The sequence below is a fragment of the Pleurodeles waltl genome, chromosome 7 (genome assembly GCF_031143425.1).
Source record: "Pleurodeles waltl isolate 20211129_DDA chromosome 7, aPleWal1.hap1.20221129, whole genome shotgun sequence".
NCBI lineage: Eukaryota > Metazoa > Chordata > Amphibia > Caudata > Salamandridae > Pleurodeles > Pleurodeles waltl.
The window spans coordinates 483,481,645-483,505,493 of NC_090446.1; the positions used below are offsets into that span (position 1 = coordinate 483,481,645).

Consider the following 23,849-nt stretch of genomic DNA (forward strand, 5'->3'; position numbering starts at 1 on the left):
AGTAATCGAGCCTGCTCGTGACCAAGGCGGGGGTGACTGTCCTGCGACAGTCTGATGGGATCCATCTGAAGTTTGCGGAGTGTGTGCCAATAGGAGGAGGTGACAGAGTTTATCTGGCGGGTCATGGATAGGGAGGAGTCAAGAATTATTCCTAAGTTGCGGGCGTGTCCAGTCGGACAGGGGGGTGCTAAGGGATGTGGGCCACCATGAGTCGCCCCAAGCTGAGGTGATTCTGAAGATGATGAGCTCCGTCTTGTTGGAGTTGAGCTTGAGGCAGCTTTCTCTCATCCAGGTAGTGACAGCTTCCATTCCTGCATGACACGATGTTCATACCGTGGCTTCTGATGATGGCAGCAAGAGGGGCCATGTATACGTTGAACAGTGTGGGACTCAGTGAGGGGAGTCCGCAGTTGACTCCTGTGGGTCTGGAGGGGTAGGGTGGGAGTCTGACCCTCTGCGTCCTCCCAGAGAGGAAGGAGGGGATCCATTCCAGGGCTCGTCCGTGGATTTCTATGTCGTGGAGTCTGGTGCGCAGAGTGTTGTGGGAGACCGTGTTGAAAGCTGGTGAGAGGTTGAGGAGTATGAGTGCTGCGGTGTGGTCACAGTCTAGGAGTAATCAGATGTCATTGGTCGCTGCCAGGAGTGCTGTCTCCGTGCTGTGATTGCTGCGGAAGCCAGGCTGGGAAGCTGTCCAGGGAGTTGTTGGCCTCGATAAAATTCCGTACTTATGTGTTGATTGCTTTCTCTAGTACTTTGGCCAGGGTAAGGTAGCAGCGAGATCGGCTGGAAATTATTTATTTCTGATGGGTCGGCCAAAGGTTTCTTCAAGAGAGGGCGGATTTCGGTGTGTTTCCAGTCCTCAGGGAAGGTGCCCGTGCTGATGGAGCAGTTGATTGTGTTACGAAGCTGGTGCGGGCAGGGGTCCGAGTGGGCTCCGGAGTGGGTGCTGCTTGTGATGTTCACTGTTTCCTCTGTGGTGAGCGTGGACCAGTCGTGGATGGTCTCAGCGGGTTCTTGGGGGGGGGGGAGTGAGCTGCAGGTTCCGGTGCAGGTGACAGAAAGCTGTCGTAGATGTCCTAGATCTTGTGGGGGAAAAGGGAGGCGAGTTTGTCGCAGAGGTCCTGTGACGGGGATGCTGGTGGCTTCAGAGGGGGGATCTGTGAACTCGTTGATGACTGAGAAGAGTTCCTTCGAGTTGTGTGCAGAGGAGTTGATGCGCTCCCGGAGTGCGTCCTTCCTCGCGTTCTTGATTTTTCATTAGTGGCCGGTGGTTGCGGCTCTGAATGAGGCGAAGTCATCACTGGATTGGATGTTCCTCCATTTTTTCTCTAAATGTCTGCAGTTACGCTTTGATTCTTGGAGTTTGGTGGTGAACCAGTTAGCCATCTTAGGTACACATTTGGCCGATGTCAGCCAGAGAGAGGCTAGAGTGTCGGCGCATTTGGTGATCCATGCAGTGAGAGTCTGCGCTTGTGCTGTGCAGTCCATAACTGGGCTGCAGCACACACCGGAGCACAGGAAGCAGCCACTCAAGAAGAGAAGACTCGTCACTATTGGAAAACGAGGAAAGAAGGACCCCCCGGGAAGACCCAGATAAGTCCTTTTCTCTTTATTTTGTTGTCATTGTTTGTGCACAAACAAGGACTGAAACTGTAGCTTTCGCTCCCTACGGCCAAGGCCGAAATTCAGGCCAGGGCTGTAGGCAGTGAAAGCTACAGTTTCAGGCCTCTTGTGCACTGGCCTGCCCCATGTGCAGTGCACACAGGTCAAGCTGGTCCACTACAGGCCTGACAGCTTTCGCTGCCCACGGCTCTGACTTGAATTCAGGCCAGGGTTGAAGGCAGCAAAAGAAAGCTGCTGTTTCAGGCCTCTTGGACACAGGCCTGCCCTGTGTGGACTACACACGGGGCAGGCTGGTGCACAAGAGGCCTGAAATGGGAGCTTTCACTGCCCACAGCCCTCCTGAATGTGCCCGATCTCAGAAACACTAAGCAGGTTCAGGCCTGGCTGACCAGGCCCAACCCTGCTTAGCGCTTCTGAGATGGGAGCATTCAGGAGGAGACCGGGGGGCACAGAACTTCACCTCTGCAGAATCCCACAGAGTTTGTTTTCAACTGCAGAATTCTGCAGAACCGGACTCCGTTTACGTCGCTCAGGCCTAGTTCTGAACATCAGAAATATTTTTCCTCATCTTCCATTCTAAACATCCAAATATCTTATTAACCTTCTGGTAAAGAACAAACTTGGTTCCTGTACAGTCTTCTATTTGGTTCCCATTCTGCACTTTCTTGAATAGAGTTACCAATTTCGCTGTATAAATCACCTGTAATCTCCCCAGACACACCCCTACGACTTCAAGTCAAGAGGCTAACAGCAAAAAAAAAAGTGTCCAATAGAGGCAGTATATGTGCATGAGCTAGACCAGCTGTGTATGTATGTTTCTGTGTGTTTGTAACTGCATTTGTTTAGACTCCACTGCCTCTGTCCAGTCTGCCTATGCTATGTCTACTGGAGAGGAAATGTTCTGAATTTGTAGCTCTGTGGGGTATTCAGATTCTAGATCTACATGCTAGAGTGTTGTTGGTGGACTCACAGGGGCTTGCCGTTCTAAGCAGATATTGAAGTGCTTCTTCTGTCCGTATTTGAGTCGTCGCAGTGGAACCCGGGTTTCACCGATGAACTCATTGTGGCTCAGTTTATCCTCATCACAAACGGATATTCTAGAAGTGCAAAATAGGGGTTTGTTACACTCCTACTAGGAACAGTGGTCCTACTGAGGCATAGCACACATCTCTCAAAGGCCTGCAGCCAAACACACAGAGACCTAACACACGCCTCAAACAGAATCCTAATACATGTATTTAAGAAAAAGGTTTAGTGGTTGCAGTGGCAATGGACACATTCCTCTCAGAGACCTAGAACAGACCTTTCAAAAGCACGGCTTTTACTCCACATACATCTAAATATATCTCAGGGCCTTAGCAAACACCTCTCAATGACCTACTGCAAACCTCACAAAGACGTATAAAGAAATACACATAAACACCTGAGACACACTACAGGTTATTGAGACACGGAGATTGAAAAGGGATATCTAAAATCTATAGCACACCACTTTTGCATCTAGAACAGTCCTTTCAGAAACGTATAACATACCTTAAAAAAGACAAATGCCACAGCAATATGAAAAAATAAATTTAGAAGCACCCAGAAGCCGTACAAGAGCAGATTAACTTAAAATGTATACTTTAAATCTTGAAAATACCTCTTAGAGAACCGATAAAGACATCAGCGATCAAGATGAAGTCAAAGACCCGATGAACTTTTCAGGAATCTAGAACACACCTCTCAGAGATATAAAACGGATCCCACAAACAAATGTAGGCACTGCTTTCAGGTTTACAACAGACTTTTGAGAAGCACACAAAACGAGAACAGGCTTCTTAGAAAACTATAGCATATGTTTCAAAACTAGATGACGAACGTCTAGAAATCTGAAGTAGGTGTCCCACATGGATTTGGAATACACTTCTAAGATTTAGAAACGACTTCTCAGAGACCTACAACTGACTGATCTAATCTTGATGCAACCCCTCAGAGATCTAGAGCAGACATTGGTGAACAAGACCATACCTCTCCTCAAAAAGAATGTCTATTACTGATATCTTTCGAGGGCCGGTCCTTACCTGAGGATTTTTCGTGCCATGTCCTCTTCAGTGATCCCACAGTACGTCAGATTCTCGTTCCAGGTTGGATTGAGTGTATTCCTCACAGTTTTCGTTTTTAGCTTGTTGGCCTACAAGTCAAAAACAATACGAGGTCAGACTGAACACCAGCTTTGGCATGGTCAGATCACAATAAAGACAGCCTGTACATTTCAGAACACGGTGAAAGGTATCTAGCCCACAAGGTGTAATTGCTTAACACAGTCTGTGGGGGTCTTACAATTAGCACAGAAACATTTTACAGTCCACTGGATCTTATAAGCTCTATGGGCATCGAAGACAAGCTACAGTTCAGAATGCAGGATGGATCTTAGAGGCGAAGTTGACATCTGCATATTGCAGGTTCTTACAGTCACTATGTGGACCTGTGACAAGCTGTAGACTTAAAACGGGGGTCCAAAGTAGGCATAGGAATGCAAATGAATAGCGTATTTCGAGTTGGTCTGACAATTATGTAAACGAGTAGTAGCATTACTATTGATTCTATCTTAATATATTTCGCGGAAGTTCTAAAAATCCTGCACGAATCCGACCTTCATGGACTTCCTTTGGGCACGAATGGTGTATGAAGTTTGGTCTAGGGGATGCTTGTAGTTTTTTCCCCACAAACTCTTGTCTTTTTGTACTTTCCATGGAAGGCGGTAAGGGAGGCCAGACTCTCAATGCTGCTGCAGAAACAACTTATTCCATTCTGCTAGTTGCCCCCCTCCCCCAGCCCTTTGTGAAGTGAGGTGTGGTAGCATGGAAAATCAGCTGTCACTGATGTAAAAACTGTGGGACAGATGGTTGAAATCAAACTCTGTGGGCTCTGTAGACTTGTAGAACTACAGGCGTAACAGCGTTGCATCCCTGCTGCGTCCAGAGAGGCACATTTCTCTTGTTTTTATTTAAAACAACAGTGCTTGTATGAAATTAAAGTGCTGTACCCATAACGTCCTCAGAGACATGCCTGCTGAATAGGAGCCTTAGATGAACGTGACCTCATTACGTCAGCCCTGCAAGCCCTCTGTTGGCTCGATGTTGTATTCAGAGTCAAGTGTAAAACCCTATGTCCCAGGGTATGAGTGTGCGGGGAAGTTATCACTATTTTTTTTAAACGCACCCAATAAAGTTTGACAGCCAGGAGTTTGGGATTGGTCGATTTATCGTGTGAGATAAATTGAACCTATCACAAGTTTTTGCCACATACTGGGGAATAACATGCAGATATTACCTAATGCACTAGAATCTGCATGTGTACTTTGATGATTTCTACTTTGGTTTCCGGACATATTGTGACATTGTAGCCTTCTTTCACGTCTGTTATTCACTGGGTGCCATAAATAATGCACCATTTATAATCCCAAGAGGTTCTGAAGGGTTGGAAATGTACAACAATTTGTAATCAAGGCTTAGGCACTATGTGCACAGTATTCTGATGCAAACGTCCTGGGTTTCCGCGTAGCAGTAGTCCAGGTCTTGGAAACAAACCACGCCCGGCCCGCGGCTACCAGACTGGAGGATCTTAGAGGTAGTATTGCAACCTGGAACAGACGGGATGGCCGTACTACCAGGACCCCGTAACCGAAGAGAGTACTGCAAGGTGTTCTGGTTAGTATCAATATGTGGCACATACTCGGGGCGTCACACTCTCAATCTTGCCACTGAGACAGACTGGAGGGTCTTGCAGTCAGTATCAGAACTGCAGGAGGCAGTGTTCGGTATGAGCGCCTTATACCTTCAGAGAGTTGTTTTCCCACTACAATCTCTTCTCCATTTCTCTTTGAATAATTGAGTGTTTCTCCCACTTTCAGTGCTTTCTTCATCTCACCCTTCCATTCCTTCTACCTGCCTATCCACATCAGTAGTTTCCATCCATAGCTGAGGAGGCTAACATGCCTGCAGCAGAGATGTGAATGTGGCCTGCAGCTCACTGTTCAATCACAGAAAGACAACTGACAGGATATGGCAGATTACATGTTTAAGCAGCAGGAAGCTCGGTGGGTTAATGAACCTGAAGCAGAGCTCAGTGCGAACCTTGCAGGGCGCAGGGACCAATCATGATAAATTAGGCTCCTCGGTCCATTGCGTAAAGTAAAACATACGTATCTCTCCTGTAAAGTTCAAAACATATTAAATATTGTAACTATACATAATTAATGAAAAAATAGGTATTTTATTCAACAAAATATCAACTTAATCACACAAAATATGAAAAACATAAACAACAATTCCCCACCGTTGTAAAATACCATACACATATAAATAACAAATATACAAGACAACACATAACAATAAAACAAACATCAAGAAACAAGACCACACGTACAAGAAAACTCATATATTGACAAATATCACAAAACCATAATCAAACACGTCCACCTGATTCAAAATTCATTACACATGATATATATATCATATAATAACACATGCACACTAATTTATGTCCTGGTATTCATCCACATCGTTGTTCAAAAAATAGTTGTCCATAATACACATCCTCCTCCTTTGTAGAGAATATTTTGGAGATCAAAGCAAAGTTCGTGCTGACCAATCTTGGCCTCTTCTTTGCATTCAAATTAAAACATCACCATTACTTTAACTATAGCCGTTGCCATATTTGACTTCTCCTTGATATCTTTGTTCCCATATAGCCCTTGCTTTGGCTATCTCTATCGCCGACGCGCGTTTCAGTGGGCTTGCAACCATCTGGTCCAATCTTAATTCCTCATGCCACCTTCATCAGGGCAATCTATCAAAATAAGTAATAAACCAAATATTTGGATCTCAATACAAACCTAAGCAAAAATATACTTTAAATGATAAAGAATGTCCCAACCATTGCACCGAGTACTACCAAGATCTGTTACTGAGGCACCTATTTCGGACATGTAATGCTCTGAGAGTCATGATGCTTGAGGAGTATCTAATGCTGAGCACGCTGAATCATTTGGGCTGAGAAGAAATTACTTAATCCAGGCTACAGGGATGCTAATCCGGAATGCCACAGTATGTGTATGACAGTCTTATTTCTCTTCTTCACCACATAATCTTTCCTTTGTCCTACTCATTGCAGTGGATGCTTTGTCCCAAACCCCCTCTGGGATTCCCTCCCACTCCCTTGCAGGCTCTCCCTTTATTTAATAATTTGGTAATTTGTTCGGAAGCTCCTGCCTCCACAAAGGCTGCAGCAATTTATTTTCAAGTGCTTACAGCCAGGATAAGTGCATATGAACTGGCAAACCCTGTACACTAACAATCTAGACAGAGTAGACCCAGGAGGAAGAGCTTCATAGGACACAATTACATTGCATGAAGAGGGATTGCAAGCAAACCATTAAAATATATTAAAAACAGCAGAAGTCGCATGTGTAATACTAGAAAAGGAATTAGGATTGGGCTAAGGCCATTATACTGATGTTAGTTTAGCTCACATCTTGATATTAGTAAGGCCTCTTGGGGCGGTAGGTCATTTTGACAGTTCTAGGAAGTCCTGATGGTGCACTGCGGAAATGCTATGGATAATTTTGATTGCTTATTGTGTGGCGGCACTAGGTAGGGTTGGTTGTGTGTTGCTGCAAAGCTCTTAGTGATCTGGATTATGCTCCGCTGCATGGCCTATAGAATCACACAAACTGGGATGTGGATTGTGCAGTTGTGGTTGTTGCCTGGTCTGATATGTGTGAGGGTAGTGCTGTAGGCGTGCTTTGTGTGTGTGTGTGTGTTCTTTGGGTCTGTATGTACCCTTAGAAGGCTTGTCTGTTTGCAGAGTATTGGATCTTGGGTGTGGCAAATGGTTCTGTGCCCATTGTTGGGTTCATGTGTACAAGGACGTAACTCAAGGTACCATTATCGCAACACTACTCTTCAAGGCCTACTTTAATGTAATACCGAACCACATAAAGTCCTTTTATATGATCCACTACAACAATACAAACATCAGTTACATCATCCCGAAGTTGGAAGCCATAAGGGACTTCGACATATCGGAACTGGACAACTTAGTTCTGTACATTAAGCAATACATGCTGTGTTATCACCTTAAACCGAATCTTCCTAAACATAGTTCCAAACCTGGATTGTACAGAAGGACTACCATTCAACATCTATCTGGCCACAAGGAGTAGGCCTACCACCAGGGACATCACCAAGAGGAAGAATGGACTCCCTGATTCCCCATGTGGATCAAGTCACAAGGAGTGCGTTCAATAACATGCATAAGAAAGGAATGGCAACCCAATAATCCCTTCAAGCTTGGGCTACGGAATCAACTGAAGTCAATAGCCAACAAAGGGAGTCATTAATAAAACAGGGTATACTTAGTCCAGATAGTTAGGCATTTGTGATATATGATGCATTGAATTGAATCACAAGAATTACACCCGATCAAGTGTTTAACAGCATTAAAGCAAATACACAAATCAATAGAATTAGATAAAATGAATCATAGGTTACTAAATGAATGACAAAAATGAATGAAAAATGGGCATACAAAAAGTGATTGTATTGACTTTATTTATATTACAGAATAACATATAATGATAGTGGTACAGAGAAAAGTTGGATTAGGAGACTTTAAAGAAGGAGAGCTCACGTGGTTAACTCACGGCTGGCTTCTGGTGCAAGTTTTTCCACACCAAACTAGAGCTGATGCCTGGCCAAAATACAACATAGTTTTCTGACATTATTGTGCATATTTAACCAGTGTCAATTAATCAAATCTGGTCCATTTCTGTCATCTACAGGGAATGAGACACCTTAAAGGACCTCAGATTTCACAAATGAAACTAAGCCCGAGAATGGTCTCATGTTCTTAACACTCTGAAGACCAAAATGCCAACACAGTTCCACTACTCATCTGTAATTTACTTACCATTAGAGTGAATTCTACAGCTCATAGAAGTGTTTTTCTGATTGATTTTTGAGAATGGAGTTGACATACATTTATCTGATTGCTTTTCTCTGTACACGTACAAATGTATGTTATTCTGTAATATAAATACAGTAAATTCAATAGCTTTATTTTTGTATGCCTGTTTTTCATTCTTTATTTCATTCATTTTATTACCCATGATTGATTTTGCGATTCAATTGATTTATGTATTTGCTTTAATACAGTTAAACACTTGATTGTGTTTAATTCCTAAAATTCAATTCAATGTGTGGTATATCTTGGCCGACTAAATATCTGGACTAAGTATACTCTGTTTTATGAACAACTCCCTCGTTGACCACTGACTTCACTTGATTCTATACCATGCAAACATTTCAGCATATTTGCACCGATCTAGATTTCCCAAAAATGTCCCAGGCCGGTACAGCCCCTGGCAAGTCTCTACTAGATTACACAAATTGAGGCAATCAAGAAGCCCTTCTCAATTACTTCCAACAATACATATAGGTGGTCATTATGACCCTGGCGGTATTATAACCGCAGGGCAAAAACGACGAGAGCACCGCCAACAGGCTGGAGGTGCCTCCCGGCATATTTTGACCGCAGCGGTAGCTCCGCGGTCGCACCGCCGGCGGTTTACCGCCACAATTGCCCCGGCAGATGTAATCCACCAGGGCAGCGCTGCTTGCAGCGCTGCCCTGGGGATTACGACCCCCCTACCGCCAGCCTGTTTCTGGCGGTTTGCACCGCCAGGAAGAGGCTGGCGGTAAGGGGTGTCCTGGGGCCCCTGGGGGCCCCTGCACTGCCCATGCCACTGGCATGGGCAGTGCAGGGGCCCCCTAACAGGGCCCCGGCCAGCTTTTCACTGTCTGCATAGCAGACAGTGAAAAGCGCGACGGGTGCAACTGCACCCGTCGCACGGCCGCAACACCGCCGGCTCCATTAGGAGCCGGCTCCTATGTTGCGGCCTCATTCCCGCTGGCCCAGCGGGAATGTCATAATGGGGGCCGCACGGCGGTTACCGCCTGGCGGGTGGCGGTAGCCGCCCGCCAAGGTCGTAATGACCCCCCCTTATCTAGAATGAAGCAACACCATAACTCCAACTCTTTGCACTACCGATCCCATCACACCACGCTTTTAAACCCTACCTTGCCTTCCTATGGCCTGATGCCACCTCCATGGCACTATGGATTGCTTTTGGCTCATCAATGCCAAGGTTCCATCCGTCATTCACGTAAAACCACAAAAAAGCAAAAGAATTAGAGAAGAGAACCATCTTTTATAGACTGACACCTCAGCTAATCATAGACTTCTTCTAGAAGAAATGAATACAGGAAATCCTCATCTCCGTGCAGGAAGCAACATGATAAAAAATCTCTCCTGCAAAAATCAAATCATATCCTAGACCACCAAGAATTGAGGATTTGCACTGCAAATACTTTTCTTAGCCCTAAATAAGACATAGACAATAAAAAATTAAAAAAAAACTGTTGTTTCTAAATCCGATAAAAATGAGCACCACTAAACAACAGGAAGATAAATTTGTCAACTCAAGGCAGGCATGGACACACAGAACTGAGGCTCAGACACACCCTACAAGAAACAAATTTCAACGAAAGATGGTAGGCGCGACCACATAAGTAGCTATATTTCATTCTCCTCCACTTTTCTCCACACATAAGTGCAGCTACATGTTCACAGCAACACCATAAGAGCAGTTTCTGAAACAGTGTCCAAGATGGCGACTGGAGCGGTAACATAAACTGCGGCTCCGCTTCAGGCCACCCGACTATCCTGCATCCAGGCTCCCCAGCCCTCCCGGCAGGTCGCCGTATGCCCTACCACTCGGAGGGGTCCCCGGGGAGTGTCTGCCTGATTTCTGGGGACATGCATGCCGCTTCGCACATGCGATATCTTCACCGTGCGGAGGGAGCGGCCTGAACTGTGTGACCCGGCTGGGGCCTTGCGCCTGCTCCGTGCTGGGGGTGTGAGTGGCCCTGGATGCTGGACTCCCCCTGCATGCACCTCAGAGCTGCGCCCGCCGAGTCCCGCGCGATCGGAAGATCCGTGGTCTGCTGCCAGCCCGGACGGACGGGGGAACGCGGGCGGCGCCTCTGTGAGACTTGGCTTTTGGTGCGCACGGCCTGGGAGGCCCCTGCGATTCCCGCCTCTCCCCGCCTCTCCTCACGCTGCCCAACTCGACGAGTTGTGGATATTCCTCTCTTCACCAAGCGGGGACCTTGAGCTCTGAACACTACTGAGGGTGAGTGCGTTACCAGGCCCCAGGCACCCCCTCCTCCTTTGTGTGCCGCTGGGCACATTTACCTTGACCCCTGTGACAGGGAATACTGGGACTGTCACCTTATCTCATGGATCGGAGATCAGGGAATATGCAGGGATGAGGTAGGGATTCGGTGGCACTCCTCGAGACACGGCTCATCCTACACACATCCTGGGAGATCCCTACCGCCATTGCGACCACACACGGACCTCTGCCGGGGCGAGTGCTACTACCGCTCTTCACTCCTGCTGCTTTCGCCCCTTATGGTGTAGGCCAAGTATCGGAACCTTCGGCCCCTGCTCTGCATCTCTTGCCTTGGGACCCCAGTTTGCCAGACATAAGGCATTGCATCTCACCTGGGCCATCCCTCTGCTAATACTGGAACCTATTGGACCCGTGGACCCCCTGGCCTTGCGCCCCTCAGATTGTGTGCACACATCGCTCAGCCATTTGGTCCACCCATATTAACACCTTAATCAGTAGGCTACTCATCCCTTTTGGTGCCGCTCTGATCTGTCTCTACATTACACCGCTGCAGGCAACACCCGCTCTTGGCTCAACATGTTCTACTACTCTGAGGTGTGATTCTACCGTTCATAACTATGCCAGTATCCTTTTAAGTATCTGGCATTGCATCCACCGTCCCCCCATTAACTTTCTGGCCACACCTCACGGAAACAAACAGAGCGGGAACGAACCTTGTTGAGCGCTCTTGCCTGGTGCTTGCCTGGCACATGGATATCCGGATGGGTAAGACGTGACCCGCCAAGACGCCCGTGACAATCGTGGAGATGGCAGAGACGCCATCCTGGGGTCTGGATTAAACCGCCCAGGTGTTGCGCCAGATGGAGGCCACCCTGCAAAGCCACACCTCACAGTTCGAGAAGGTGTTACAGGCAATTTGGGACACCAAAACCATCCTTGAAACGAAGAATGATGCCGTCACTCTGGATGTCAACCTACTACGAACCGATCACCCGTGAATTGGTGGAGAGAGTGGCGGAAGGTGACAAAGCACATCTGTCCCCGGATGTGAAGTCTCTACAGGAGCAAATGACCCACTTATCCACGGAGGTGGACGAACTTAGACGCAGAGCTGAAGATGCAGAAGGAAGATCGAGGTGCAATAATATACGCCTGGTGGGTTTTCCTGAGAGGGCCGAGGGCCCCAGCGCGGAATTATTCTTGGAAGGCTGGCTGACAGACACCATCCTACGGAACAACATGCAGAAATTCTTCTCGATTGAACGGGCTCACAGAGAACCAAGCAGACATCCTCCACCGGGTGCCCATCCCCGCCCATTGATCGCCCGTTTCCTTAACTACAGAGAAAGAGATCTAGTCCTTCAGCTGTTCTGCAAGGAGGGCCCGCAAAAGTCAAGAACACATCAATATCTGCCTACCTGGATTTCAAAGCTGCAAAAACATTGTAGGTCCTTCTACTCAGCGAAACAACGTCTCCGCAAGCATAACATTAAATATGCCCTCCTCTTCCGGCGAAATTACGGATACAGGATGGCTCCACGGTACACGTTTTCACTTCTTCAGAGGACGCCTGGACCTGGCTTCACGCTAAGGGGCTTGTCCAACCTGTACAGCAGGGAAGCTCAGAGGGGGCCTGGACCCCCCCATAAAGGGAAACACGGACGTCGGGCTCGTTCTGGGAACAAACCTACCAAGGCGCAGTCTGTGGAGGAGCACACTTGCCTACTGTGCGAAGCCACGCAATTTGTCTCTAATCCTAACTTGGCCTTGAATGCACTGACTGATGCCGATGCCGAAACCAACCGGGCTGACTCCTCGGATACCGGAGACTCCCATCAGGGCCCTTTATTTACCCCGCGTTCGGCGGACAACATTTGATCTGCATGACCCGTGCTATCACTATCTCCACGGGGAAAAACCCCAAGACACTCTTTCACCTCTTTGGACCTACTCATCCGAAGTACGATATGCCGTGCCGGCGAGCTGCTGTTCGTGGTCCAGGCCCACACAACTGTCACGACTAGTACGGAATCTGAGGTGGTAGTGGCCTGAGCAACTGCTTGGGTGGCCGGGGGCAATACTTCCGCAATCTGAACTCACACACCACGCCCCGTTCCATATAGACCAGTTTTCTATTTTGCCTGCCTACAGGCCTAGTTCTTTGTTTGCGTGTAGTTTTTATGTGTTATGTTTAGTTCCCTCCCCCACTCTGCTGGGTATTTTCTTTTTTGTGTTCCCATTGGTTTGTTCTATCAATGTCACGGCTGGTAGTCACAGGGGGGCGCAAGGTTTTACCGTCGTCCTCGCTCCGAAACTTGTGTCTGGGGGAATGAGCCTATGGGGATCCCACAAGTATTGCGGGGTTGGTACTGGGGAACTCCCCACTTTCAAACATTATAGCTTAGCAATGGTTGTACAACCTCAGACACACACCCCTCACTATAGTGTAGTCACATGGAACGTTCAGGGCATGTCCAACCCACGCAGGCAACAACGCATACACAGTTTCTTGAGGCAACACCTCATCCATATTGTAATGCTGCAGGAAATGCACTTATCTTTAACCACGATAGAGAGAGCGCGCGCTAGCTGGAGGGGACAATTGGTGGGCACTACCTCCTCGTCCTTTGCTCGAGGCGTAGCAATTTCGATTGCATCAAATGTCCCATACACGATTTCCCACACGATTGGATCCTGATGGCCGCTAGGCCGCTATGTGTTGATAGAGGGCTGCCTGGATGGTAAGCTACTGACCCATGCAGCCCTCCATGCACCTAATACCTCCCAAAAGAGCTTTCTGCATGCAATGTCCGCTGGCCTACTCAGAGACCCCTCCGTGGAGAGTATTTGGGGTGGAGATTTTAATTGTGTTCTAGATAGTCCCCTTGATCGCTCTTTCCCCCCTGCCCTCTGCACTGAGTAGGCAGATATCATATGAGCTTGGTACATGGAGTGTGAAAAATTGCCTGAATGACGTCTGGCACCTGTGACACCCGACAGACCATGAATATTCATTTTACTCCCCGGTGCATGACTTGCATACAGGGATCGACCTGTTCTTTGTCCCTTCTTCAGTGGTACCCAAGGTTAACATCGCCACTTACCTGGCACGTACTGTGTTGGATCACTGCCCCCTACAGGTGGTCCTGGACTGGGGCTGTCCGAGGGCTCGGATACCCACGTGGCGTTTACAAACAGAAGCCCTGACGGACCCTCCCTTTCCGGCGGAACTAGCTCAGTGCCTGACCACTTATTTCTCACAAAATCATAACATGACCTCACTTAGGGCAACGGAGTGGGACGCACACAAAGTGGTGATACGGGGTCATTGTATGACGGCTTCCTTCGGGGTCTGTTGGGTTCTGGTCAGGGAGTTATCAGAGCTAGAAACTAAACTACGGATGGAAGAGGTCGCTGTGGCTAGAGGTGAGAAAGCGGCGAGCACACTTATATCCTTACGCACAGACCGCAGGGAAGCAGACGACAGATTGTGCAAACATGATTACCAACATTACACTACACGCCAGTACGCAGAAGGCGATAGAGCAGGCCGATTGCTGGCCTGGCTGGCCCGTGATAATCTCCAATCCTCGCCTCTAGGAGCGATTCGCTTGGATACTGGTGAAATAGTGAACGCTCAAGGGGCGATCAATGAAGCTTTTTATACCTACTATCGTACACTATACGCACCTCCCCCTCCAAGGGAAAGTGTGACTGGCTTTCTGGATTCCCTACATTTCCACCGCCTGCTGCCGGAACAGGCGGACACATTGAATGGACCTATTGAGGTGGAAGAGATACGCCTTAAGATATCCCAATTGTTGCGTGGCAGGGTTCCTGGCTCAGATGGTCTCCCACTTGAGTATTTTGCATCGTTAGCGCCCCACCTCATGCAACCCCTGCTTCAGGTTTACAACGAGGCGCAGTCCCGCGGTCTACTACTTGACTCAATGCGGGAAGCCCTCATAGCGGTACTCCCGAAACCTGGCCGCGATTCCCTGGATGTTCGCTCGTATCGTCCTCTCTCATTGCTAAATACGGACTGCAAAATACTAGGGAAAATTTTGGCCAACCGGCTTCTCCCGTATATCCCACATTTGATTCACGAGGATCAATCGTGTTTTATACCTGGCAGGAATACTTTCCTGAATATCAGGAGATTGATCCGTATACTACACCGCACCGATTCAACTCACACCTGCAACAAAGGTGCTGTGTCACTAGACATAGAAGTACGCTGAGTTGGGACTTTCTTTTTCAATCACTCGTTGCAATGGGGCTTGGTGCAGGATTCATAACATGGATCAAGATCCTTTACTCTAACCCGTCGGCCCGCGTCAAGACGGGACAAATTATCTCAGACCCATTCCCCATCTCCAGGGGCACTAGACAGGGATGCCCCTTGTCTCCTTTGTTGTTTGCCATAGCTATGGAGCACTTGGCCGCTCACCTTAGACAACAAGCACTATGCTGGGGTATCCAAGAGCTACATACATTTCATATAATCTCCTTGTATGCGGACAACGCTCTGATCAATTTGCGTGATCACACGACGTCTATGTGTCAGGTACTCGAGACCTTGGACTCCTATGCAGACATTTCCAGCCTGCGAGTAAATAAGACTAAATCCTGTATTTTCCCCCATCTCCAGTGCCCCCGGAACTCCAGTCGGCATTGCCAAATTATCAACTGCCATGGTGTCATACCATCTTTAAATACTTGGGCGTACAGACGTACCATTCTCTCGAGGACCTCAGGGAGGGCAATTTGGACAGAGCTCTTCGCTCCATTAAGGGCTCTCTGCCCTTCTGGGGAGCGCTCCCCTTGTCCCCTATGGGCAGGATTTCTATCACTAAGATGATCATCCTACCTCATCTACTCTACTACTTTGCAGCGCTCCCGCTTGTTTTACCACGTGCATTCTGTAAGACACTACAGGGCATGGTGACGGACTTCATATGGGGTAAAGACAGGCGCCGTGCGGCCTCGTCTATGTTTCAACACCCACAGATCGGGGGTGGACTGGGTGTTACCAACTTTGAAGTGTATTTTGCTGCACCCAGCTACAGTGGCCAGCAGATTGGCTGGGTGAACATTCTTCAGGTGAAAAACCGGTCCTGCTCAGTGCCCTGGCTCTGGCACCATTGTTGACCTGGCTGTCAGACAAATTTTCCCCCCCTTTACGTGGCAATATTGTATTAACTACCGTGAAGTCATGCTGGCTACACTATGTCCATGGCAGGGGACCTCGCATACCATACTCCCCCATTTACCCTCTGACACTTCTACCTGAAGCACGGTCCTTGCTGGCGCACCATAATATATCCCTGTGGAAGGCTACGGGCCTTGTCACGGCTGGAGACTTTTACTCTGAGGGCGAATTATCGACCCACACGAAGATACCGGCCGGTAACTTCTTAGCATACTGCGCTATACGACACCTCCTTCATATCTCGTGGGGCCTGGGGGACGTTGAACCTCCTACATCATAGATCCTCACTCTGCTCCTTTCAATGGGCGGAGTCGGGAGAGCGGTGTCACGACTGTACTCCGTGTTACTACTGGACGCACTCCAGGACCTAGATCATGCAAAGTCTCGCTGGGGCGAGGCGTTGCCCAACCCCTATCCTTGGCGGCGTGGTCCTCTGCACTCTCCTCTGTTAAAACTTTTTCTCGAAATGCTAGACTCTGCTACACCCAATTTAACTACATACACTACTTCTACCTGTTTCCTCTCCGCATAAAACGCATGTTCCCTGCTTCAGATCCAGCCTGCCCTCGCTGCGCGTACCCCCTGGCAGATTTTTACCACATGGTGTGGAGTTGCCCCCCGTTGGCTGTGGCTCGGCGGCACGTCACTGACGTAGTGTCCAACATCACTGCCCATGCTCTGCAACCGACTCCCAAATCTTGTCTACTGGGATTGGGACGTCGCTCCAGTAAGGATAAGCAAATACATAGGTTTATTGATTTGGTATACATAGTTTTCAAACGACAAATAGCCAATAATTGGATGGCACCACATGCCCCTAATCAGGATGGGTGGTTACGGAGTAAAGCGGTTTAACTACCACATGGCATAGTTTATAGTTCAAAGTTGAAGTTGTATATGTAATTCTCTTTTCATGATAAATGGTAGTTTTCCTTTACCATGTAACTGAATGGCCGATTCAGTGGTGTCCCACTATGTATGTCACTTTGAAATAAGAAAGAGATGTTACAACAAAAAAAAAAGAGCAGTTTCTGCCAATCATACCCAGCACCACTATACTTTCTACATAAGTCTCACTGGCTTCTTACGCCCTTCCAAACCTACAGAATAGCACATTTTAAGTGTAAGCATCCTATCCCTAAACTTACTTTTAGTTTCACTGCACACTGGGGTGTGGTGACATATCACACAATACGTTATAAGTTACATAAAATACTGTGTCTGTACGTCAAATTTGTATTGAACTTTTACTATTTATTATTACAGTAGGACGTCAATGACTGAAGGTATTCCTAGTTTTTTTGCCGTTAGCTGCGATCTCAGGGCAGCGCTTTCCACAATGCAAAAGTGCTATGTTTCAACCTTGTCGTAAAATACTTGGGGGATTTTTAACTTTCCTCAAAATATTCCATGACTAGAGTAAGAATAGTAAATAAGTCTCTTGGAGTATTTTGGGGAATAATGCACTTTCCCCAAATAGTCTAAGACTGGAGATGGAATAGGAAATTTGACTTCTCAGTGCCCACTCTGCCTCGAGGGTGCAGTTGAAGTGGTGGTGAGTTTTGTCATCGACGTCCTTCTTCTGTGCTAACGGTCGTTGCCATTTTAATAATAGTTTTATGCCTGGGGCACAGTTTTCGGTACAGAAAAAAGATGCAGTTATGCGCATCAAAAACGATATTAATTAAAGTATCATATTACACAAGTACCATATGCAGTTAAAGTACTTTACTGCATACCGGAAGTCAGCAAACTGTTTGCTTTGTTCTGTTGGCATGGGACTATCTTTTATTTGTTTCTAACATGCACTCCTTTTAGTCAAATGCATCAACACATTACATATATTTGCATCTATATCCTGATGATATCCAACTATAATTAAAGGCATCCAACAAAGAAAGTAATTTCTGGGGATGTGTGGATTTTTCCCTGCAGAGAAATTCTCATAATTAAAGATTTATCAGTTTCCTGAAGTTGCATTTTTTTATACGTTTTACAACGTATTCCAGTAGTAAGAATTAGGACTTATTCTTAGTTTCTGGTGAAAGAAATGTAATTGTGTTGGTTAAAGTTAAATCAACTGACCATACAATCTGATGTATGCAAATCTTTGTTTATTGTGCTTTTGAAGAAGCAAACAATGTTCATGTGCAACACCTTTATAGTTTTTTATTATTCAGCATGTGAAAGTTGAGTCAGGGAAGCCCTGATAATTTCCCTTACCGGCAATCACATTGCTCTTCACCTGTGCTTAGTTTGAGCAGGGGTGTTCTGGTGCTCGGCACCGGCTCCTAATTCTCAACATCGGCTCGTATGACTGTCTGCCACATAGCGGCTGCTGTCTAATTTTTAGTTGAGTACAACATATGTTTAATAATTAAATATACTTTAAAAATAATAATACCTGCTGCACCCACCATTCTTATACCTTTGGGTGACTGGAATAGTTTGAATGGCACACTTATAGGAGTGTGGTGGTAAGTAGCTGTGCTTTCACTGTAATTGGCTGGGCTTGCCGGGGCGATGGGTGGTGCAAAATGCAGTGGCCTCCTGAGAAGGGTCCTGGCACTTACCTTCTTTACAAATTAAGCACTGCTCTTGACATTCGTCTCACAAAGATATGAAGACATTCTTAAGATTGGAACTCAAACTCAAACCATAGTAACACATCACAGTGATATACTAAGGGTGACCTTGTCCCAATTGCTTTCCCACATTGAATGTGTGGCTCTCAACTTCATGAGTAAGTGTCCCAGCAAAGTAGGTTGACAAAATCACACTCTAAGTGTAATCTACGCTTCACTTTCTGGATCCCTGTCCATTTTGATAAAATATGCCATCAGACCTCTTCTGTGGACTCCTTCAAAATCTGGAGCAAGGGTCTCCAACCTTTTCTGTAATAAGAGCTACCTGTATTCATTGAAAATCATCTTGAGTGCCAAAATTATTAGTGTTGTAATTCTTTCTACGTCAGACAAGAGTACATTAGTGATCACCCTAGGCACGTTTATCTGCAGTAATCACACCAGGGCACCAAACAGTGTCAGTAGCAGTAATGTAAAAAGTATTTGCCTACTTAGAATGCCTTTACGTTGACATCAAGGCAATAATGTTTATATGTCTCCCCAATGCCACATGATTTCGCACGGAAATATATCATCTTGTAATATATTTTGGGAATTCAATCATTTTCCCCTAAACATCAGTTTATGAGTTCTGAAAAAAACACACATTTTAGTCACAAATACACAATTTCCAAATTTGTTATACATATATTAATTGGCCAAGAAAAAGCTTCAAATTTATTAGGCTGGACTGCACACGGGAGAGCTACTTACAGGTAGCTAGAGGACTACTAAAGCTCATGGGCTTCTCGTTGGAGAAGCCTGATCTGGAGGACCACCAACAGCACTGCAAACACCCTATAATTAGCTGATTGAGGGCCTGCAAAGCTACAACATTTACTCCTTTGCCTTAATGGTGCTTGGCACACGACTCCATCCCTGCAAAGGCTAAAGCGGAACTTGTTCATGAAATACCCTACTGACCTTTGTACTCAGCTTAACATATATGGCTTAGAGGGAAGTTAGTGATTAGCCCAGGCATAAATAACTGACACTCTCAGTACAAACAGGATGGTGTGACTTTGATGATCAGCAGATTTGCTTGTGGTGAGCTATGGAATGTGGCAGGGAGCAAACCATGTAAACCATTGTGTTTGAAATCTATATCAGTTATGTGCAGTCAGATATGCCTTGAGACTTGCCGAATGTGTCTTTGCATGCAATACTTCATCAGGGTTCCCGGCTGTAAATAAAAGTGATCCTAAGAAACCAAGACATAAAGCTGGAGAGGTTTTTAATGGACGGAGGGAAATACAAGTCCACATTTTGACACGGTCTACAACTCAACACCTCTGTCTTTTGGTTCAAAGGTATAAACCTTGCCACAACAACTGTGTTCAACTTTTGTAAGCAAACAATTACCTCACTTGTCTGACTGCCTCAATCAGGGCTCTCTCCACACTTTTGAGCCTATCCTTCATGGCAGCCCACAGCTCCTCTCTCATATAGTTTTCCCAAAGAAATCTCTGCTCTGCCAGTCTCTTTGCCACAACAAATGCTGCCTATAGATTGCAGGTGCGCAATGCCCATTGGGCTGAAAAGTGCTTTACATCCCCGTCGTGCTGCGTACTGGGCTGATGCTGCAATCCATATTGCTGAATAAAGCACCTGAATGGGTCTTAAAGCTGTTTACAATTATAGGAGCCCTTGTGCACAGAAACATGCACTATTTACATTTACTTTAATTGCCGCAGCTTTGATTCCTTTCTAAGTGTTCCCCCCTTGTTAAAGTGTCTGAGGTTAGATGAGAAAGCTGAAGTTTTTGCAGCCCATCCTAGCTGCACACACAAAACAACTGCAGGACAATTACAGACACACCATCTACCACAAACATTGGCAAGGCCAATATGTCTCACATATGCACGAGCAATTGGAGTTGGCTATGTGTTTTGCCATGTGTACACCAGTGTGGCTGATGTTCAGCATGATTTGCAATGCAATAAGTCTCGCATTTGGTTGAGTTAGGGCTATTGGCACTGTAAATCATAACTGGACTTTTCTTGCCACATAAACTGGTCAACCCGGCCGCATAATTTGGTCTTTTCCTGACAAACAATTACAGTGGCCCTGCATATAACTAAAGCACTTCCATTTACTTTCTTCCTCTATCTGCAGCAAAAAATGAAAATGTTGCCATTTAGCAACTTAATTTAAATCTGCCATGCTAATTCCAATATAATACCACTTTCACCACCCCACCATCAGAGTTTCTGGCTGGCTGACAATTCTAAAAAAAAAGACACAAGACAGCCACGGAGGAGTAACGAGAGAAAAAAACTGGAAGGGTCACCCAATACCCTGCATTCAGGTCTGCTAAGGACCCAGATCTACCCTTGCTAATATGAGAAACTTGTTCATCTCATTGGATAGACACATGCAATCAAATTTCTTAAATCTTGATGTCTCAGCATCCTGTAACACTGTGTATAACAACACGTCACTGATGGGGGCGTGGCCAACATGGCGGCTAGAGCGGTCGCATAAAACACAGCTCCGCTCTCGGTCCTTATCAAAATCCTCCACAAGACGCCTCAGTTTCTATAAACGGTAGGCGCTGAACGTGCAACCATCGGGACTCCTCCGGCGCCTCCGAAAATACCCTGGGAGCCTCCAGGTTGCGGCACCACGCCTGCAAAGACGAGCGCTGGTGTCGGGCGCTGGTGTGGGCGGCGCGACTGCACGAAGAGTCGGATTCGGCGGCCTCTGCACCCCGGTCGGGGGTGGGGCCGAGGCGGGATTGGAGTCCGCGTGCCATGTAGAGGACCTGGCGGGGTGGCTGCGCAGTCGGCGCGGGACCCGTGAGGCAGGTGAGGGCTCCCAGGGACGGCGAGAGGAGACCTCGGAGGCCTCCCAGCCAAGCCGCATTAACTAAAGACAGCAGGCCCGTCCACACGGGTGGCTGCTACATTCCAGCAGGCCCCCCCGGTGCCGCGCCCTCGGGCCTGCGGCCTCCGTCTCCTCCCCGGTCGGACACACAGGGCCCAGTAAAGCAAGGGCACCAATTGGAGGCACTTACCTACCGGCATCTTTATGGGCAGTATACCCAACCTGTAACCATCAATAGTGACACAGTACTAGCTTAAACGCAACCAAGGAGGGACTGCATAACCCCATACAAGTGGGAAACAGCGCAAAGTGAGGCACCAATTGCCAAACACCCAAAAATATCCCACACTCCACAGAGCACAGCTGCGTGCCCTACCGGTGACATTGATCGGGTCGCTGGGCCCCCCAAAGTGTATCAGGCATCACACAGACACCCTGAAGATGCAATAATTGCTTCACAGCATCGCGCTGCCTGCGAAAGCACCACAGTGCACTGTAGCTGTCCTTATCAGGCTACTCTCTACAATTACCGCCTGCCACAAAACAAAATAAAGGATAACCGAATGCGTATCACTTAACTGCATCAACCAATTCTACGAGGGACAGGCCGTACTGCCATTATTGGTGTTGTCCTGGATGCAACGGAGCCAAAAAACACTGGCAAACTTAATTAATATAGTTCTTAGATTGACCTGAAAGTAACACGACAGCTACACTGCAACAAATCAAACCACACTTAGACCATTAATGGGCAAGCCAAAGACCCCACGAGCACCACCAGGCAACATGGATCCAAACGAGTCGGCTCGGCCACCGGAGCCCTCGGTCACACACCAAGCACTTCAGAAGCTGGAGGCAACCTTACAGACTCACACTACACAATTTGAGAAAATACTACAAGCCATCCTTGATACCAAATCCACATTAGAAGCAAAAATAGGAACGGTCACGGAAAACGTTAACCTTCTTCGCATGGACCAAAGAGCATTAACGGAAAAAGTAACAACGCTCGAAGAGGATACATCACGGATAACGCCATCGATAAAAGACCTTCAACTACAACTGACGACAGTAACAACTGAAGTCGAAGCACTGAAGCGCAGGGCCGAGGACGCTGAGGGCAGATCACGCCGGAACAACGTCCGATTCGTGGGATTTCCAGAATGAGCAGAAGGTCCCAGTGCAGAACTATTCATCGAACAATGGCTAACGGACACAATACTACAAAATAATATTCCAAAATTCTTTTCAGTGGAACGAGCACACAGAGTGCCCAGAAGACCCCCCCCCCCGGGGGCCCAGCCCCACCCGCTCATAGCAAGACTCCTTAACTACTGTGACAGAGACCTTATCCTACAACTGTTCCGAAAATCAGGTCCTGTAAGATAAGAAAATGCAGAGATCACGGCCCACCCAGACTTCACTGCGAAAGTACAAAAGAAATGCAACTCCTTTTTCAGGGTCAAAGAAAGACTGCGTGAGCATAACATTAAGTATGCCCTTTTGTTCCCTGCAAAACTGCGTATTCAGAACGACACTCGCACTCTCTTCATCACCGCCCCAGAAGGCGCTTGGACCTGGGTGCATGCTAAAGGCCTGGCCGACCAGACAAACCCGAGAAACCCAGCGGAAAAATGGTCATTCCCAAAGACTAGGCGCAAACCTCATAGAAAACAAGACACCAAACCTTCACCTGAACAGGCTCAAGCAGAACGTTCTTCACTACTGCAGGCCACAACGCGCTTTATCAACACATCTCCAACTTCCCAGTCCACCCAAAATGAAGCAGAGCAGGAACTTGACACACAATATGACTCCACAGACTCCAACCGCGGCCCTAATCTCACACCGTGCACAGCAGATGACATTTGCTAACCAAGCAGGCCCAGAATATTTCTACAACCGGGAACAAACTCCTCCCCCGAGTAAACTGCCTACCTAGCTTGATGACTCGGAACCGAGTGGCGTGTAGCCAAGCCTGCTGCCAACCAGGATTACTGACCCACAGTCGCCGGAGGCCCCCATGCAGACGCACCAGCAACAGGTGTGAAATGGGCAGAGAAGTTTGTCAAATCGGATACATGCACCCGAAGCACCCCCCACTCCATATGGACTGGTTCTTCAAGATGGCAGACACAGGCTCTCTCCCAGCCGTGTTGCATGCGCAGTTAATGTTATACATAGTTGTTGATTTTTATGTCACTGGACGTGAACCACTTAAGGCACGTAATGTAGCTCACGATCATAGTAATTGGCGCTGTAAACACTTCCTCAACGCAAACGTCGAAGTCATTACCACAGCTGGTAAATTCCTAACCATAAA

The 23,849-nt window shown here is 47.1% G+C and overlaps 1 protein-coding gene and 1 long non-coding RNA gene across 2 annotated transcripts in view; one reads left to right on the plus strand and one right to left on the minus strand.

The window, feature by feature from the left end:
* Window positions 1-23,849, minus strand: part of DOC2A (double C2 domain alpha) — an 846,604-nt gene that overhangs the window by 367,340 nt on the left and 455,415 nt on the right. Inside the window, exons 5-6 of the mRNA XM_069244126.1 lie at window positions 3,687-3,796; window positions 2,594-2,720 (exon numbers count right to left, since the gene is read on the minus strand). Coding sequence (XP_069100227.1) covers window positions 2,594-2,720; window positions 3,687-3,796 — 237 coding nt within the window. The remainder of the gene's footprint in view (window positions 1-2,593; window positions 2,721-3,686; window positions 3,797-23,849) is intronic.
* The window catches only part of LOC138304234 (uncharacterized), a 193,474-nt gene that overhangs the window by 41,897 nt on the left and 127,728 nt on the right, over window positions 1-23,849 (plus strand). The window lies entirely within an intron of this gene.